The following is a 19,710-nucleotide window of genomic DNA, read 5'->3' on the forward strand; positions in this document are numbered from 1 at the left end:
TTTTTTTAATAAAAAGTATATTTGGGCTTTATTTTCCCAAAAGGCTTGCATTCTTTTGATATTCAAATCATTCTCTTTTCAAGTGTCTTGCCTGCCATCATCTTTCATAATTCTCTCTTCTACCATTGTTGAACACTAACTGCAACAGATTCTCATTGGTCCATGGCTTCTAGCATGATGTGAGCAGTCCTCCAACAAGTCCCTTGACTTTAGGGAATCCTGACCTTTATGACAGATTTGCTTATTCACTTTGTTACTTTGCATTGCACTTTCAGCTGTTTTCATGAGACAATTAGGAAGAGATTGACCCACAAAAAAAGAAATTGACATGTTGGGTAGGGAGAGATCCTAGTGTTAAGTAGGGGAGATACTGTTTAGATGGAGAATAAATTTTCCTTCCAACTTTTTATTGTGGTAAAATACACATAAAATTTACAGTCTTAACCATTGTAAATATACAGTTCATTGGTATTAATCAAATTCATAATATTGTGCAACCATCATCATCATTCATCCCCATAACTATTTTCATCTTATAAAACTGAAACTCTATACCCATTAAATGATGACTTCCCATTCTCTTCTCCCTCCCAGCACCTGGCAACCACCATTCTGCTTTTGGTCTCTGATTTTGACTACTTTACGTACTTAATATTAAAGTGGAATTATACAATATATGTATTTTTTGCAACAGGCTTATTTCACTTAGCATAATGTCCTCAAGGTTCTTCCATGTTGTAGCGTGTATCAGAATTTCCTTTTTTAAAACTGAATAATATTCCATTGTATGTAGATGGAGGGAAAGTTTTGTAAGTGCTCAGCTGAGTGGTGAATATTTTTAATGTTACAGCTTTTGCTTCCTTTTGTAGCTTCATGAGTTTTGGAACTTGGATAATGACTATTCTTAATAACAAGAATCCCCTTTTCACTAAACAAACCAAAACAAAATTTTTTAATAGAGACTTTGCTTCCTAAATGTTTTACAGTAGTTCCTAGTCCTCTTAATATGTGTGTTCTGATATGGTAGTCATCTCAGCATAGTCATTTTTAACCTGCTTTTTTCACTTAACATTATGTCTTAAGCCATTTTCATTATTGCTGTATAACTTTCACAGACACTTTTAACAATTATAGAATCATGAGAGCTCTTTTTTTTTGGCTGTGTTTTGGATCTTTGCTGCTGCGCGTGGGCTTTCTCTAGTTATGGTAAGCAGGGGCTACTCTTCTTGGCAGTGCACTGGCTTCTCCTTGCAATGGCTTCTCTTGTTGTGGAGCAGAGGCTCTGGGTGCATGGCTTTTAGTAGTTGCAGCACACAGGCTTCAGTAGTTGTGGCTCATAGGCTTCAGTAGTTGTGGCTCGCAGACTCTAGAGAGCAGGCTCAGAAGTTGTGGCACACAGGCTTTGTTGCTCCATGGCATGTGAGATCTTCCCAGCCCAGGGATCGAACCTGTGTCCCCTGCTTTGGCAGGCAGATTCTAAACCACTGTACCACCAGGGAAGTCCCTATGAGAGCTCTTTTAAACAAACATATAAAAACTGATAGGTAACACCATCAAACTATGGGCTTCTACTCTGCTACTTCTGGCCTCTGTGGATCTATAAAAGAAAAGGGTAGGACTTAATTAAATATGATCATATATAAGATACTGAATGAACTTCTATTCTATAGATAAGGTCCCATGTTAGACGGTAGGATATAAAGGTGAATAAACCATCTTTGTCCTCACGGAACTTGAGGTTAAATGAGGAGGTAGAAGCAAATAAATAAGTACAACAAAGAAAAAAACGCAATAAAGTTTCATAGAAGGAAAGATTTCATAGAATTGGTACCTCTTAAAGGAATAGTAAATGTTTGCCTTTCAGGGCACAGAACAGAGTGGTACATTGAGGGAAGTACACATAATTCAGTATTTCAGGGGACTGGGCCATAGATCTATACTCACTGATATATAGTATTTTACAGTACATACTGTTAAGTGAAAAAATCAATTTCAAAAATAATATGATTCCACCTACGTGAAAAAAGCAAAACTGTATTGATGAACATGTATATGTGTGTGTATAAACACAACAAAAGTTATTACAGAACATATACCAAACAGGTCTAACAGTGGTCACTTTTGGGGGCGGGAATGGGTACAGAGGTAGAGATATTAAGGAAGATTCTGTGTATGGCTTGTATGTCTTAGGAGATTATTTTTAGTTATTATTATGTGTTATTAAATATAATAGGGAAATAATGAATATATAAATAATGGAATCTTATTACAGTGGAATGTTATTCAGAAGTCATTCTGTACATCAGTAACTTGCAAACATTCTTTAGATTTGGAACTCTTTTTTCAAACAAGTATGTTATGCCCAATTTTTGTAAAGGGAGAGTGATATTTTGTTTCTAAGTGAGGCTGGAGGACCTGGAGATCTTGATATCTGTATTTGTGTGCCTGCATGCATGCAAATAAAGAGATCTGGAATGCTGTGTAGATCCTAGTATGTTAACAGTTACAAACTCTGAGAGATAAGATTATAACTATTTAAAATTTTTCTTTTTTGATTATATCTTTTAATTTTCCTATAAGAATAAGTGTTATAGCTAGGAGATGACTTTTTTTGTAGAAAGTATTCAACACTGGGGCTACATGGTGAATTGGGCACTCTCATGCATTGATGGTGAGAGTATATCTTGAGACATCTGCTTTGGAAAGAGACTTAGTATCATGTGTCAAGAGTCTATGAAAATGACCATATCCTTTGACCTAGTAATTCCACTTCTAAGAGTATGCCCTATGAAATAACCCAGGAAACTTATATAAAAGTACACTTATCAGAGCATTATTTATAATGAGAAATTAGAAATGACTTTAATATCTTATATTCTATTTGATGAATATTATGAAGGTCATAAGTTATATTCAAGAGGATTTAAAAATTACGTTCAAAAAGGCTTGATAAGGAAAAGCCCCTTCTCAATCAGCCCCAACTCCACATAGGTAAACGGTGTTTTCTATAGCCATAGTTAAGTTTCACTTCTACTTGAACCTTATATGTACTCTCTTACGTGTCTCTTCTTTCACTCATTATTACATCTGAGATTAGTCCATATTGTTGCATAAATCAGTCCTTTGTTCTTTATTACTGTACAGTTTTTTATCGTATGAATATACCATAATTGATCCATTCTTCTGTTGATATACATTTGAGTTATTTCCAGTTTGAAGCTATTAAATAAAGCTGTTGTTAGTATTCTTGTTCATATTTTTTGGTGGACATATGTACTCATTTCTCTTGGATAAATACTTAGGAGTAGGATTGCTGTGCCATATGGCAAATATATATTTAACAGTATAAGAAACTGTCAAGCCTTTTTTCAACTCTACCAGTATACATTCCTACAAGCAGTGTATTGGAATTCCAGTCACTCCATATCCTTGCCAGTGCTAGATATGTATAATCTTTAATTTTAGTCATTCTGGTGGATATGTAGTGATTTCACATTGTCGATTTTGTATATCTTTAAGTGGTTTTGGTTGTAATGCTCATACCTTTTGAACCAGTAATTCCACTTTGAGGACATTTTCCTAACGACATAATCTGAAATCCAGAAAAATTTATACATACATATATGTTCTTTGCTGCATAGCTTATAATAGCCAAATATGAAAAAATAACTTAATGTCAGGTATTAGAGAAATAGTTAATTTATGATATAATGATAAAATATTCAGCCATTCAAAATTATCTTGTAGTATAGTAAAAGCAAGATATGAAATTGTATACAAAGTATGGTATCAACTATAGAAAAATATGTGTATTAAAACAGGCCAGCTATGCTTCAACAAAAACATGTATTTTAAAAATTAACGAAAGGAAAAAAATTAGTGAAAAGAAACACACAAAAATATCTTTGGGTGATGGTACTGTGTAGTTTTTTTCTCCTATCTTTATGTATTTTTCCTAATGATCATGGGACCATTTTAGAATAGCACAAAATGTAAGTAAACTTTATTTTTAAACTTAATTTTTTAAGTATTCTAGATTTTATGTTCTATATTGCTCTCTCCCTACCTAATCTTTTCTGCAGCATAAAAAATTGCTCTCTTAGGCTTCTTTAAACATTTAATTTCTGCTACTGTTTTGACTCTCAAATTACAAATTGCGTGAAAAAGACACTCTCATGTTATTTCTTCTTCTGAACATCTGATGTTCCAACATCCAGTCCAGGACAGAAGATAAAATAGAACGATTCAAGAAAGCAGTTGAGTACTATTCAGTCACAACCAAACTCTCTTCGCTGCCAGTGGGTCCCTCCTCCTTTCTAGGTAAGGCTTCCATCTGACCCCGAGCTGCTCTGTCTGTAGAGGAAACTGAGTTAGTCCCTCAGGAACTCTTGGGACAGCGTGGAATCACTTATTTGTATTGCACCCCCCTAGAAGTCATTCCTATTTGATAGACATTCTCTTTTTGATTTCCATGTAATAAGAGAGGTGACATGAAACTGAGCCCTCATTTCTTGAATTTATAGATGGGATCCAATGCCATTTCCTTAGCTCGGGCTTCTGGTAATAATCTCCCGTGTGGCCTGGTATATGTAAAATTGCTGCCTGTGGGGTCAGGCCTGAGTTTGAATTCTACCTCTCCTATGTACTAACTATGTGATCTTTGCAAGCCGCATTTGTGTGAAATGTGGCTCATGATACGTCCTTAATAGGGTTGTTAGCAGAGAAAATTATTTATGTAAGGCTCTTGGCATGGCACATAATAATAAATTGTAACTTATTTATTAATAATAATTTCTCAGGTGATTTGAGGTTAGCAGAATGTAACAGGGTAGAATTATTAGGATTGACTAAAGGATAGCCCTTTCTCTTTGCTTCAGGTTTTCGGAATAATCGACTTGGAAATCCTCCAATTCCACGAAATCAAATGGGCACTATCTCTGCTGGAAAGCCAATGGTAAGTATCTTTTAAGAAGCTTGAGACTATTTAATAGCATTAAACTCCGATTGCTTCCCGATTTTTATAATCTGAGGTAAGGAGTTAGGATGATTCAGTATTATCAGAATGTCGAGGCTGTATGTACCTATGTCACATACTTGAGGCTGGCAGACTCTGTAAAGAAAACATCCAAATCAGTACCACTAGGGCATTGTAAAGGTAGATTACCTAATGTTGGAAGAATGATTCTAGGAGACATAGATTGGTCCATTGTCCTGCCTTTGGAGGCTTCTGTCCGTATATCACTGTTAGGATTATTTCTTGTTATTCTCAGTAGGTTCTTTGTATCCCAGCAATTTCAGCTACTGGCATCATCCACTATGTCACAACTTCTGGGGGAACCATCTTGGAGCCTGGTAAAATGTTAAATAAATAGCTTTTCTGTCTGTTTTGTCCTTTAGTTTTCTCACCACGTGCCCCAGAAAATGAAATATCCACCACCATTCCCAGTGGGACCCAACTCCTCTCTTCTCTTCTCCCCCCATGCTTTGGGGGAATCCCACGCTTTTTCTGAGGATCCCATGCTGCAGAACAGCCCCTTTGCCAATTGGGCTGTCTCTTACAATTCCTCTGCATCCCAGTTTCCCAATTACCTGACTTCCAAAGCCTCACCTCCTTTGGGACCAGACTCTTCCCACTCTTCTTCCTCTGATGGTGATGAGCCAAATGGAGCCAGCTCTGAGTGAGTATCTGTACAGGCACCCCAGGGAACAGACTTCTGAAGCATCTGTATTCTTTTTCTGGTAGGGAATGTAGGAAAGTGTATGTTCCTGGCTTTTCTCTGTGACTCTTTGCTCTTAAGTTAAGTAGGAAAACTCTCTCTATGCTTGGCCACTTCGTGCTTATTTGGACCCTGTGCAGGTGGTAATTTTCAGATACCCAGGCCGCTGAGGTAGAAGACAGCATAGCAGCTGGTTAGGGAAGCACTGGTAGGGGTATGCTATGTATCATGTATGTCATCTCTCAATTTGTGAGGGGAAGTAGATTGAATGTAAAAAAAATTGAAAGACTTTATAGAGTTGAAGTATTGAAACAGTTGAGTATGTAGTTATATTGCTTGGTAACTAAGACAGGGTTCTGAGGATTAAAACAGTGGGATTTTGTATGAGCTCTTTTGTTCTTAGATTATTCCTCCAAGCAGATTATTCCTGGGAAACCGAGCTGCTTTGAGATGGTTTTTTATTTAAATATTTATTTACTTATTTAGGCTGTGCTGCGTCTTATTTGTGGCACATGGGATCTTTGTTGTGGTGTGTGGGCTCTTTAGTTACATGCGGGTTCCTAGTTGTGGCATGCATGTTTCTTAGTTGCAGCATGCGGACTCTTAGTTGAGGCATGCATGCGGGATCTAGTTCCCCAACCAGGGATCGAACCCTGGCCCCCTTCATTGGGAGCATGGAGTCTTACCCACTGGACCACCAGGGAAGTCCCTGAGGTTTTAATTATAGTTATTTCCTTAGAACATAAGCAGACTCTAAGCATGGCCTCTTATAAGATGTAAAAAAGGATTCAGAATGGTTCCCATGACTTTTGATTGCTTTGATTTGTATCAGATGAAAGAAGCCAGAAGGGTAGTGATAGCCACTGAAAAGGTTATCGGGTCCAGTGCTAACCCAGTGTCCTGGCTTCCAGGGGGTTTGTAAGATTCCTTGGAATCAGAACAGACATCTTGAGTTGGAATATCTTTATCAACCTTATTTCTCTCTTCTACACTATCTTTTTAAACCTTTTAGTCACATCACAGAAACACTTCAGCAACAGCCTGGGTGGGAGGATCCAAATGGTGACAGAGGGTCTTGGGTACAGCCCATCGATGCTGGAGTTTCAGATGCCAGCTTAGGTGATGGTGAGCCCCACATCCCATCTCTGCTGTCTATGTCTACAAGGAACCATATGGACATCACCATTCCGCCCTTACCTCCAGTAGCTCCAGAAGTCTTGCGGGTTGCTGAACACAGACATCGAAGGGGTCTTATGTACCCATATATCTACCATGTCCTCACTAAGGTGAGAGAACACATCAACACCTACCTCCCTGTTCTCAACACTGTACTTCACGCTTCCTAGGACTCTAAGTTACCAGAGAAAATTCTGATCATTGTGTCTGAAAGGAGAGGAAAGGAGACCAAGTGTGCGGGGTCCCTCATTGTATCAAAGGTCTCTAGTGAGGTGAGACCAGCAAAAGATGGGACTGTGCAGTAAATGAGGCCAAGAAGAGAAGTGAAATTGTGAGATTTTAAAGAAGGTAATGTACCATGTTTGTGGACTCTCGTCTAGGGATGGACACACTCTAAGAAGAGGCATTATTATGCCTTTGTTCTTTACCTCTCCCTCTACTCCAGAGCTATTCCCTTCCTCCAGTCTTACCATACAAATCCATCCCCCAGCAAAATGTCTAAGATGGATTTTCCCCATTTAGTCAGCTGTAGTTAGTCATAGCAGAGACTTTAAAAATGGAATATAGCTTTTAAGCTCTCTGGTCAGCTAGGCTTGTTACAGCCTCTTTAGTCTGAAATTCTGTCTAAATACAGGTAGAAAATATAATAGCTAGGCTACAGTTCATTACTGGTTCTTCTCAGTTCAATTCCAAACCTTGAGGTAATTCATTTTCTCCTTTCTCCTGAACCATTTTCTTATTAGGGTGAGATTAAGATCCCTGTATGTATTGAGGATGAGTGTAACATGGAGCTGCCTCCAGCTGCTCTCCTGTTCCGGTCAGCTCGTCAGTATGTATATGGGGTCCTTTTCAGTCTGGCAGAGACACAGCGGAAAATGGAACGCCTGGCCATACGGCGGCGGTTGCCTGTAGAAGGTAAGTGTGGTTCTAGCTTTGACGGTTCTCTCAAAGCTTTGATTCAGAGGAAAAATGTCTATGTAAGCACATCATACTTTTGGCTATGAAGCAACCTTTGAGAAAGTGCATAATTCACCAGAATATATATTGGTATGGGAAATACATTAACTTAAGCTCAGATTCTTTAATCATTAAGCATTCAGAGTGACTATTACTTATAAGAACCATGCTGTACTTTGGGAATGTAGAAGTGTATCTGACACAGTCGCTCCTCCTCAGTGAGGTTTCTGTTTTGGGATTTGATCCCGCAGGTAATTGGAACCATTGAGATGTTTTAAGCTGCAGAGTGATATGATCAAATTAGTGTGTTCAAAGGAGCCAACTAGATTTCTGCTGCTGGAAAGATGGAGTAGGTATACTTTTCCCTATTCCTCCTGCTAAATAAAACTAAAAGGTCAGGATATTATATATAAAACAAGCATAAGATATTCTAGAAGGTGAAGAGAAGGTGACAGATTGGGTAAGGCCCTTGGGATCCAAGGAGTGACACAATAGTGAGTTCCCTGGGTTTTCTTTGTGTCTTATATATCCTAGACTGGGTGCAGGACAAGTTGGCAGCCCAGAAACGTTAACAGGTGCAGACCAAGAAAAGCCTGCTTTTTCCAGCCAAAATACCCAAAAGGAACAATACAGAGAACTTTTAGATAATAACCACTCTATTCCAGCCAAACACTAGAGAAAAACTGTAGCCCACTCATACCCCGACCAGCAAAGGCCAAATGAAGAACCTAAACTTCTACCATTGCCAAACTGTAAGAAGGTATGCCACCTACTCCTGCTGTGAAGGTGTCAGACAAGGCCACGTGGGGAGCTAGGACTTATCTACTCCCACTTGGCAGCAATGAGACAGCATCCTCCTTCACCAACCAGAGTGGTGTCAGAAAAGACCTGCTGAAACACAAATTTTAAATAAGACCCAGAGTCTCTTAAAATAACACCTGAAATATCAAGGTTTGAATTGAAAATCCCTCATCATACCAAGAACCAGAAAGATTTCAAACTGAGATCTCAAACTGACTTGAGGAAAGAAAATCAATAGATTTGTACTATCAGTAGAAAATCATATCATTGTAACACAAATGACTGAATTACCTGATAAGGATTTCAAAGCAGCCATGAGAGAGAAATGCTTTGACAAACAATCCTGAACATTCTTCCCCCCCCCCCAACCCCCCACACTGCTCGGCTTGTGCAATGAAAGCGCTAAGTCTTAACCACTGGACTGCCAGGCAAGTCCATGAACATTCTTGATACAAATTAAAAATAGAAAGTCTTAGCAAAGATATACAGTATACAAAGAACAACAAATGGAAATTAAGAACTAAAAGATACAATAACTGAAATAAAATACATAAAAGATGGGTTAAACTGCAGGTTGGAGACAAAAGAGAAAATAATCAGTGAACCTGGAGAAAGAACAATAGAAATTATCTAATCTGAATAACAGAGACAAAATAGACTGAAAATGAACAGGGATCAGTGGAACTGTAACAAAAGATCTAATATTTGTGTCAATCAGAGCCTCAGAAGGAGAGGGGAAAGAAGGTAGGGCTGCAAAAGTACTCAAAGAAATAATATATAATATTTATATTTAATAGCTTAAATAAATATTAAATATTTAATAGCTTAAATATTCCCAAATTTGGCAAAAACATAAGCCCACAGATTCAAAAAGCTGAATGAATTGTAAATAGTATAAACCCAAAGAAATCATGCCAAGATACATTGCAGTCAAACCTTTGAAATCTAAAGACAGAAAAAATATGTTTTTATTGACTTGATTTATAATGTGTATTAGTTTCAGGTGTACAACAAAAATGGTTCAGTTATATATATACATATATATTCTTTTCCATTATAGGTTATTAAAAGATATTGAATATAGTGTACTGTGCTATACAGTAGGTCCTTGTTTATTTTATATAAACTAATATGTACCTATTAATCCCAAACTCCTAATTTATCGTCTCCCTTAACCCTTTGGTAACCATAAATTTTTTTTCTGTCTGTGAGTCTGTTTCTGTTTTGTAAATAAGTTCATTTGCATCATTTTTTAGATTCCACATATAAGTGATATCATATGATATTTGTCTTTCTCTATCTGACTTGTTTCACTAAGCACAATATTCTCTAGTTCCATTCATGTTGCTGTAAATGGCAGAATTTCATTCTTTTTCATGGCTAATATTCCATTTTGTGTGTGTGTGTGTGTGTGTGTGTATCTCCCACATCTACATTATCCATTCGTCTGTCAATAGACACTTAGGTTGCTTCCATGTCTTGGCTGTTGTAAATAGTGCTGCTGTGACCATTGGGGTGCATGTATCTTTTCAGGTTAGACTTTTCATCTTTTCCGGATATATGCCCAGGAGTGGGATTGCTGGATCGTATGGCAATTCTATTTTTAGTTTTTTAAGGCACCTCAGTACTGTTCTCCGTGGTGGCTTGCACCAATGTACATCCACACCAACGGTGTAAGAGGGTTCTCTTTTCTCCAGACCCTCTCCAGCATTTATTATTTGTAGACTTTTTTACGATGGCCGTTCTGACTGATGTGAGGTGATACCTCATTGTAATTTTGATTTGCATTTTTCAAATAATTAGCAATGCTGACCATCTTTTCATGTGCAGGTTGGCCATCTGTATGTCTTCTTGGAGAAATGTCTATTTAGATCTTCTACCCATGTTTTGATTGGGTTGTTTTTGCAGTATTGAGTTGTATGACCTGTTTGTATATTTTGGAAATTAAGCCCTTGTCACTCTAAAGACAGAAAAATTATTGAAAGCAGGACCTGGCCTCACCCACTAGTGAGTGAACACCAGGCCGTGGACCCTCTGGGTCGTAGTCCCACCAATTACCCTTCCAAGACCAGCTCCAGGACTAGAAACAAAGGACATTACATAATGATCAAAGAGTCAATCCAAGAAGATATAAAAATTATAAATATGTATGCAGCCAACATAGGTGCAACTAAATACATGAAGTAAATATTAACAGACATAAAGGGAGAAATTGACAGTAACACAGTAATATTAGGGGACTTTAACACCCCATTTACATCAATGGACAGATCATTAAGACAGAAAATCAGTGAAACACTGGCCTTAAATGACACATTAGTCCAAATGGACTTAGTAGATATATACAAGTTCATCCAAAAGTGGCAGAATACACATTCTTTTCAAGTGCACATGGAACATTCTCCAGGATAGATCACATGCTGGCTCACAAAACCAAGTCACAGTAAATTTAAGAAGACTGAAATCATATCAAGCATCTTTTCCAACCACAACAATATGACACTAGAAATCAACTACAAGGGAAAAAAAAGCCTGCAAAAAACCCCAAGCCTATGGAGGCTAAACAGTATGCTACTAAACAAACAATTGGTCACTGAAGAATTCAAGAGGAAATCAAACAATACCTGTATACAAATGCAAATAGAAACACAATGATCCAGAATCTATGGTGGGATGCAGCAAAAGCAGTTATAAGATGGAAATTTGTAGTGATACAAGCCAACCTCAGGAAACAAGAAAAATCTCAAACAACCTAACCTTACACTTAAAGTAGAAAAAGAAGAGCCAAAACCCCCAAAGGTAATAGAAGGAAAGAAATAATAAAGATCAGAACAGAAATAAATGCCATGGAGACTAAAAAAAAAAAAATAGAAAAGATCAATGAATTTACGACTTTGTTCTTTGAAATAAAATTGGTAAATCTTTAGCCAGTCTCATCAAGAAAAAAAGAGAGAGGGCCCCAATCAATAAAATCAGAAATAAAAAAGGAGAGGTTACAACCAACACCACAGAAATGCAAAAGATCATAAGAGATTCCTGTGGACAATTATGCACCAATAAAATGGACAACCTATACCCGGGGGGAAGGTTGGGGGGAGGGATAGATTGGGAGTTTGGGGTTGACGTGTACACACTGCTGTATTTAAAATAGATAACCAACAAGGACCTACTATATAGCACAGGGAACTCTGCTCAGTGCCTTGTAATAACCTAAATGGAAAAAGAATTTGAAAAAGAATAGATCCATGTATATGTGTAACTGATTCACTTTGCTGTACACCTGAAACTAACACAACATTGTTAATCAATTATACTCCAATATACAATAAAAATTTTCAAAAATAAATTAAAAATAAATAACATATACACTACATGTTATATATTATATACATTATGTGTACATGTATATAACTGAATCACTTTGCTGTACACCTGAAACTAACACAACATTATAAATTTTAAAAAATTGAACAAAACAGAAGGCATCACAGTCCCTAATTTCGAACTATACTACAAACCTTCAGTAATCAAAACAGTATGGTACTGGCACAAAAACCATATGTGGATTAATGGAACCAAATGGAGAGCCCGTAAATAAGCCCATATTTGTATCAGCAATTTATCTATGAGAAAGATGGCAAGAATATGCAATGAGGAAAAAGCCTCTTCAATAAATGGTGTTGGGATAACTGGATAGCTACATGCAGTGGATTAAAGAGTTAAATGTAAACACCTGAAACCATAAAACTTCTAGAAGAAAACCTAGGCACTACACTCTTTGACATTAGTCTTAGCAATATTTTTTTGGATATATCGCCTCATGCCAGGAAAACTAAAGCAAAAATAAACAGATGGGACTACATAAAACTAAAATCTCTGTGCACAGCATAGGAAACTATCAACAAACCAAAAGGCTGTCTACTGAATCAGGAAAGATATTTACAAATGATATGTAAAACAGTGGGTTAATATCCGAAATATACAAAGAATTCATACAACTCCACATCAAAAAAAACAACCCAATTAAATAACGAACATAGGATCTGAATAGACATTTTTCTAAAGAAGACATACAGATGCCAACAAACATGTGAAAAGATGCTCAACTTCTCTAACCCTAAGGGAAATGCAAATCAAAACCACAATGAGATATCACCCCACACCTTTCAGAACGGATATCAAAAAGACAACAAATAACAAACATCGGCAAGGATGTGGAGGAAAGGGAACCCTTTTTTAAAATTTAATTTTTATTTTATATTGGAGTATAGTTGATGTACACTGTTGTGTTAGTTTCAGGTTTATAGAAAAGTGGTTCAGTTATACGTATACATATCTGCAATCTTTTTGTTTTTAATTGCTGCATTGGGTCTTCTTGGCTGCATGTGTACGTTCTCTAGTTGAGGCGCGTGAGGGCTACTCTTTGTTGCATTGCACAGACTTCTCATTGCAGTGGCTTCTCTTGTTGCAGAGCATGAGCTCTAGACACACGGGCTTCAGTAGTTGCAGCACACGGGCTCAGTAGTTGTGGCTCATGGGCTCTAGAATGCAGGCTCAGTAGTTGTGGCGCACAGGCTTAGTTGCTCCACAGCATGTGGGATCTTCCTGGACCAGGGATGGAACCCATTTCCCCTGCATTGGCAAGTGGATTCTTAACCACTGTGCCACCAGGGAAGTCCCCATATCTCCATTCTTTTTTAGATTCTTTTCCCAGATAGGTTATTACAGAATATTGAGTAGAGTTTCCTGTGTTACTCAGTAGGTCCTTGCTGATTATCAGTTTTTTATATAGTAGTGTGTGTATTTTATTCCCAACCTCCTAGTTTATCCCTCCCCCACCAACCCTTCCCTTTCCATTTTGGTAACCATAAGTTTGTTTTCGAAGTCTGTGAGTCTGTTTCTGTTTTGTAAATAAATTCATTTGTGTCATTTTTTTTTTTGACCACACCACATGGCTTGTAGGATCTCAGTTCCCCTGACCAGGGATTGAACCTGAGCCCTGGCAGTGAAAGTGCCAAATCCTAACCACTGGACCACCAAGGAGTTCCCTGTGTCATCTTTTTATATTCCACATATAAATGATGTCATATGATATTTGTGTTTCTCTGTCTGACTTACTTCACTTAGTATGATATTCTCTAGGTCCTTCCATGTTTCTGCAAATGGCATTATTTCATTCTTTTTTCTGGTTAATATTCCATTATATATATGTAGCACATCTTCCTTATCCATTCCTCTGTTGATGGGCATTTAGGTTGCTTCCGTGTCTTGGCTATTGTAAATAATGCTGCAGTGAACATTGAGGTGTGTGTATCTTTTCAAATTAGAGTTTTCTCTGGATATATGCCTAGGAGTGGAATTGCTAGATCATATGGTAGTTCTATTTTTAGTTTTTAAAGGAATCTCAGTACTGTTCTCCATAACGGTTGTACAAATTTACATTCCCACCAACAGTGTGGGAGGTTTGGAGGAAAGGGAACCCTTGTTGGTGAGAATGTAAATTGGTACAGCTACTATGGAAAACAGTTTGGAGATTCCTAAAAAATTAAAAATAGAGGGACTTCCCTCGTGGCACAGTGGTTAATAATCCACCTGCCAATACAGGGGACACAGGATCCATCCCTGGCCTGGGAAGATCCCACATGCTGTGGAGCAACTAAGCCCATGTACCACAACTAGTGAGCCTGTGCTCTAGAGGCCTCGAGCCACAACTACTGAGCCCAAGTGCTGCAACCACTGAAGCCCATGTGCCAAGAACCTGTGCTCTGCAACAAGAGAAGCCACCTCAATGCAAAGCCCACTCACAGCAATGAAGAGTAGCCCCTGCTCGCTGAAACTAGAGAAAGCCTGCACGCAGCAACAAAGATCCAATGCAGCCAATAAATAAATAAATGAATAAATAAATTAAAAAAAATTAAAATAGAACCACCGTATGATCTAGCAATTCCATATCTGAATGTTTATATGAAGAAAACAAAAACATTAATGTGGAAAGATATATGCACCCCTGTGTTCATTGCAGCATTTTTGACAATAGCCAAGATATGGAAGCAACCTAAGTGTTCATCGACAGATGAATGGATAAAGAAGAAATGGTATGTATGTACAGTGGAATATTATTTGACCATAAAATAAGAATGAAATCTTGCCATTTGCAACAACATGGGTGAACCTAGAAGGTATTATGCTGAGTGAAATAAGGCAGAGAAAGACATATACTGTATGATTTCAGTTAAATGTGGAATCTAAAAAATAAATGATTGAATATAACAAACCAGAAACAGTCTCACAGAATATAGAGAACAAACAGGTGGTTGTCAGAGGGAGGGGTATGGGGAGATGAGTGAAATAGGTGAGGGAAATTAGGAGGTACAAACTTCTAGTTATAAAATAAGTCATGGGAATATAGTATACAGCATATGGAATATAGTCAATAATACTGGAATAACTTTGTATTGTGACAGAAGGGAACTAAACTTATTGGAGTGAACATTTTGTAATGTATAAAAATATAAAGTCACTATGTTGTACACCTGAAACTAATATAATATTGTAAGTCAATTTTACTTCAATAAAAAATGAAATACAATTAATTTCTGTATCTTACTTTATATCTTATAGTCTTGAGCTCACTTATTATTTCTAGGAGTTTTGCTGTAGATTTCTTGTGATTTTCTACATAGACTATGTGCCATCTGCAATTAAGGTCAGTTTTATTTCTATCTTTCTGATCTGTATGCCTTCTATTTCATTTTCTTCCTTCCTATACTGTCTAGAACTTCCAGTACTATGTTGTTGAAGAGCAGTGGTAAGGGCAAACATCCTAACCCTGTTTCTGATATTAAGAGAAAACATATAGTGTTAAACCATTAAGTACAATGATAGCAGGAGGGTTTTTATAAATGTTCTTTATCAAGTTGAAGAAATACCCTTCTATTATTGGTTTTCAGAGTTTTTTTTATAAGCCATAAGTGATTGTCAAATTTTGTCAAAAGTTTTTCTGCATCCCCTGAGATGATTATATTATTTTTCTTCTTTAGCCTATTTGTATGGTGGATTACATTAACTTTGCAAGTATTGAACCAGCCTTGCAACCGTGGAATAAACCCCACTTGCCCATGATGTACAATTCATTTTATATATTGCTGAATTCTGTTGACTAATATTGTGTTAAGATTTTTTACATCTATATTGATGAGGAATATCAGTCTGAAGTGTTTTTATATACCATCCTTTTTGTCTCTCTTTTTTTAAAGTTATTTGTTATTTTATTTATTTGCATACATATTTATTTATTGGCTATGCTGTGTCTTCATTGCTGCACACAGGCTTTCTCTAGTTGTGGTGATCAGGGGCTACTCTTCATTGGAGTGGGTGGGCTTCTCATTCCGGTGGCTTCTCTTGTTGTGGAGCAAGGGCTCTAGCCATGCAGGCTTCAGTAGTTGCAGCACATGGCCTAAGTAGTTGTGGCTCGTGGGCTCTAGAGCGCAGGCTCCATAGTTGTGGTGCACAGGCTTAGTTGCTCCGTGGCATGCGGGATCTTCCCAGACCAGGGATCAAACCTGTGTCCCCTGCATTGGCAGCTGGATTCTTAAGCACTGTGCCACCAGGGAAGTCCCCTGTCTTTTTTTTTTTAAGATTTTTAAGAAATTTTATTTTACTCGTGTAAGATACAGTGATTTTAATCTTGCCCAGGATCTTTCATATGGCCTAAATAGAAGTGGTCAAAAAAAAAAAGGGTCATTGTTTTTCATAATCCAGGCATGAAGGCTCTAGGTTTTGGGTTTTTTTTTTTCTTAGCTCTTTATTGGAGTATAATTGCATTACACTGTTGTACCAGTTTCTTCTGCACAACAAAGTAAATCAGCTGTATCTATACATATATCCCCATATCCCCTCCCTCCCGAGCCTCCCTCCCACCTCCCTGTCCCACTCCTCTAAGTCATCACCAGTCATCGAGTTGATCTCCATCTGTTATGCAGCAGCCTCCCACTAGCTATGTATTTTACATTTGGTAGTGTATATATGTCAATGCTACTCTCTCACTTCGTCCCACCTTCCCCTTTGCCACCCCCAGCACCATGTCCTCAAACCCGTTCTCTACATCTGCATCCTTATTCTTGCCATGCCACTGGGTTCATCAGTACCATTTTTTTAGATTCCTTATATATGTATTAGCATACAGTTTGTTTTTCTCTTTCTGGCTTACTTTACTCTGTATGGCAGACTCTAGGTCCATCCTCCTCACTACAAATATTTCAATTTCATTCCTTTTTATGGCAGAGTATTATTCCATTTTATATATGTACCATATCTTCTTTATCCACTCATCTCCTGATGGGCATTTAGGTTGCTTCCATGTCCTGGCTATTGTAAATAGTGCTGCACTGAGCATTGTGGAACATGTATCTTTTTGGCTTATGGTTTTCTCAGGGTGTATGCCCATTACTGGGATTGCTGGGTCATATGGAAGTTCTATTTTCAGTTTTTTAAGGAGCCTCCATGCTGTTTTCCATAGTGGCTGTACCAACTTACATTCCCACCAACAGTGCAGGAGGGTTCCCTTTTCTCCACACCCTCCCCAACATTTATTGTCTCTAGATGTTCTGATGATGGCCATTCTGACCAGTGTGAGGTGATACCTCATTGTGGCTTTGACTTGCATTTCACTAATGACTAGTGATGTTGAGCATCTTTTCATGTGTTTGTTAGCCATCTGCACGTCTTTGGAGAAATGTCTGTTTAGGTCTTCCGCCCACTTTTGGATTGGGTTGTTTGCTTTTTTAGTATTGAGCTGCATGAGCTGCTTGTATATTTTGGAGATTAATCCTTTTTCACTTGCTTCATTAGCAAATATTTTCTCCTATTCTGAGGGTTGTCTTGTGCTGTTTATGGTTTCTTTTGGTGTGCAGAAGCTTTTAAGTTTCATTAGGTCCCGTTTGTTTATTTTTGATTTTATTTCCATTATTCTAGGAGGTGGGTCAAAAAGGATCTTGCTTTATGTCATAGTGTTCTGCCTATGTTTTCCTCTACGAGATTTATAGTGTCTGGCCTTACATGTAGGTCTTTAATCCATTTGGAGTTTATTTTTGTGTATGGTGTTAGGAAGTGTTCTAATTTCATTCTTTTACATGTAGCTGTCCACTTTTCCCAGCACCACTTATTTAAGAGGCTGTCTTTTTTCCATTGTATATTCTTGCCTCCTTTGTCAAACATAAGGTGCCCATATGTGCATGGGTTTATCTCTGGGCTCTCTATTGTGTTCCATTGATCTATATTTCTGTCTTTGTTCCAGTAGCATACTGTTTTGATCACTGTAGCCTTGTAGTATACTCTGAAGTGAGGGCATCTGATTCCTCCAGCTCTGTCTTTCCTTCTCAAGATTGCTTTGGCTATTCAGGGTCTTTTGCATTTCCATACAAATAGTAAAATTTCTTGTTCTAGTTCTGTGAAAAATGCCATTGGTAATTTGACAGGGTTTGCATTGAATCTATAAATTGCTTTGGGTAGGATAATCATTTTCACAATGTTGATTCTTCCAATCCAAGAACATGGTATGTCCCTCCATCTGTTTATATCATCTTTGGTTTCTCTCATCAGTGTCTTATAGTTTTCTGCATACAGGTCTTTTGCCTCTTAGTCAGGCTTATTCTTAAGTATTTTATTCTTTTTGTTGCAATGGTAAATGGGAATGTTTCCTTAATTTCTCTTTCTGATATTTTGTTGTTACTGTATACGAATGCAAGATATTTCTGTGCATTTATTTTGTATCCGGCTACTTTACTAAACCCATTGATTAGCACTAGCAATTTATTGGTAGCATCTTTAGGTTTTTTTAATGTATAATACAATGTCATCTGCAAAGTGACAGTTTTACTTCTTTTCCAATTTGGATTCATTTTTTTCCTCCACTTGCTGTGGCTAACACTTCCAAAACTATGTTGAATAATAATGGTGAGAGTGGGTACCCTTCTCTTGTTCTTGTTCTTATATGGAATGCTTTCAGTTTTTCTCCATTTAGAATGATGGTTGTTGTTTTGTCATATATGCCTTTGATTATGTTGAGGTAGTTTCCTTCTATGCCCACTTTCTGGAGAGTTTTTAATCATAAATGGATGTTGAATTTTGTCAAAAGCTTTTTCTGCATCTTTTTTGAGATTATCATTCAGATTATATCCTTCAGTTTGTTAATATGGTGTGTCACATTGATTGATTTGCATATATTGAAGAATCCTTGCATTCCAGGGATAAACCCCACTTGATCATGGTGTATGATTTTTTTAATGTGCTGTTGGATTCTGTTAGCTAGTATTTTGTTGAGGATTTTTGCATCTATATTCATCAGTGATGTTGGCCTATAATTTTCTTTTTTTGTGACATCTTTGGCTGGTTTTGGTATCAGGGTGATGGTGGCCTTGTAGAATGAGTTCCAGAATGTTCCTCCTTATGCTATATTTTGGAAGCGTTTGAGAAGGATAGGTGGTAGCCCTTCTCTAAATATTTGATAGAATTCACTTGTGAAGCCATCTGGCCCTGGGCTCTTGTTTGTTGGCAGATTTTTAATCACAGTTTCAATTTCAGTGTTTGTGATTGGTCTGTTCATATTTTTTATTTCTTCCTGGTTCAGTCTTGGAAAATTGTACTTTTCTAAGAATGTATCGATTTCTTCCAGGTTATCCAATTTATTGGCATATAGTTGCTTGTAGTAGTCTCTCATGATCTTTTGTATTCCTGTGGTGTCAGTTGTTACTTCTCCTTTTTCATTTCCAATTCTGTTGATTTGCGTCTTCACCCTTTATTTCTTCATGAGTCTGGCTAATGGTTTATCCATATTATTTATCTTCTCAAAGAACCAGCTTTTCGTTTTATCAATCTTTGCTATTTTTTCTTTCCTTTCTTTTTCGTTTCTGATCTAATCTATATGATTTCTTTCCTTTTGCTCACTTTGGCGTTTTTTTGTTCTTCTTTCTCTAATTGTTTTATGTATAAGGTTTAGTTCTTGATTCGATAATTTTCTTGTTTCTTGAGGTAGGATTGTATTGCTTTAAACTTCCCTCTT

At 37.3% G+C, this 19,710-nt stretch overlaps 1 protein-coding gene across 10 annotated transcripts in view; it reads left to right on the forward strand.

Moving 5' to 3' along the window:
- Nucleotides 1–19,710, forward strand: part of FAM120C (family with sequence similarity 120 member C) — a 130,417-nt gene that overhangs the window by 56,826 nt on the left and 53,881 nt on the right. For 4 of the 10 annotated variants that reach the window (XR_009050278.1, XM_057718217.1, XM_057718218.1 and 1 more), the window contains exons 5-9: nt 4,218–4,320; nt 4,878–4,954; nt 5,398–5,678; nt 6,730–7,003; nt 7,637–7,808. Coding sequence is in view for 9 of the 10 variants with exons in the window: in XM_057718217.1 (XP_057574200.1) it covers nt 4,218–4,320; nt 4,878–4,954; nt 5,398–5,678; nt 6,730–7,003; nt 7,637–7,808 (907 nt within the window). In the remaining variant the exon portion in view is untranslated. Of the gene's footprint in view, nt 1–4,217; nt 4,321–4,877; nt 4,955–5,397; nt 5,679–6,729; nt 7,004–7,636; nt 7,809–19,710 lie in introns of those variants that run through there. The other 6 variants (XM_057718222.1, XM_057718221.1, XM_057718220.1 and 3 more) reach the window with 5 other exon arrangements.

The sequence above is a fragment of the Hippopotamus amphibius genome, chromosome X, assembly GCF_030028045.1.
Source record: "Hippopotamus amphibius kiboko isolate mHipAmp2 chromosome X, mHipAmp2.hap2, whole genome shotgun sequence".
Classification (NCBI taxonomy): domain Eukaryota; kingdom Metazoa; phylum Chordata; class Mammalia; order Artiodactyla; family Hippopotamidae; genus Hippopotamus; species Hippopotamus amphibius.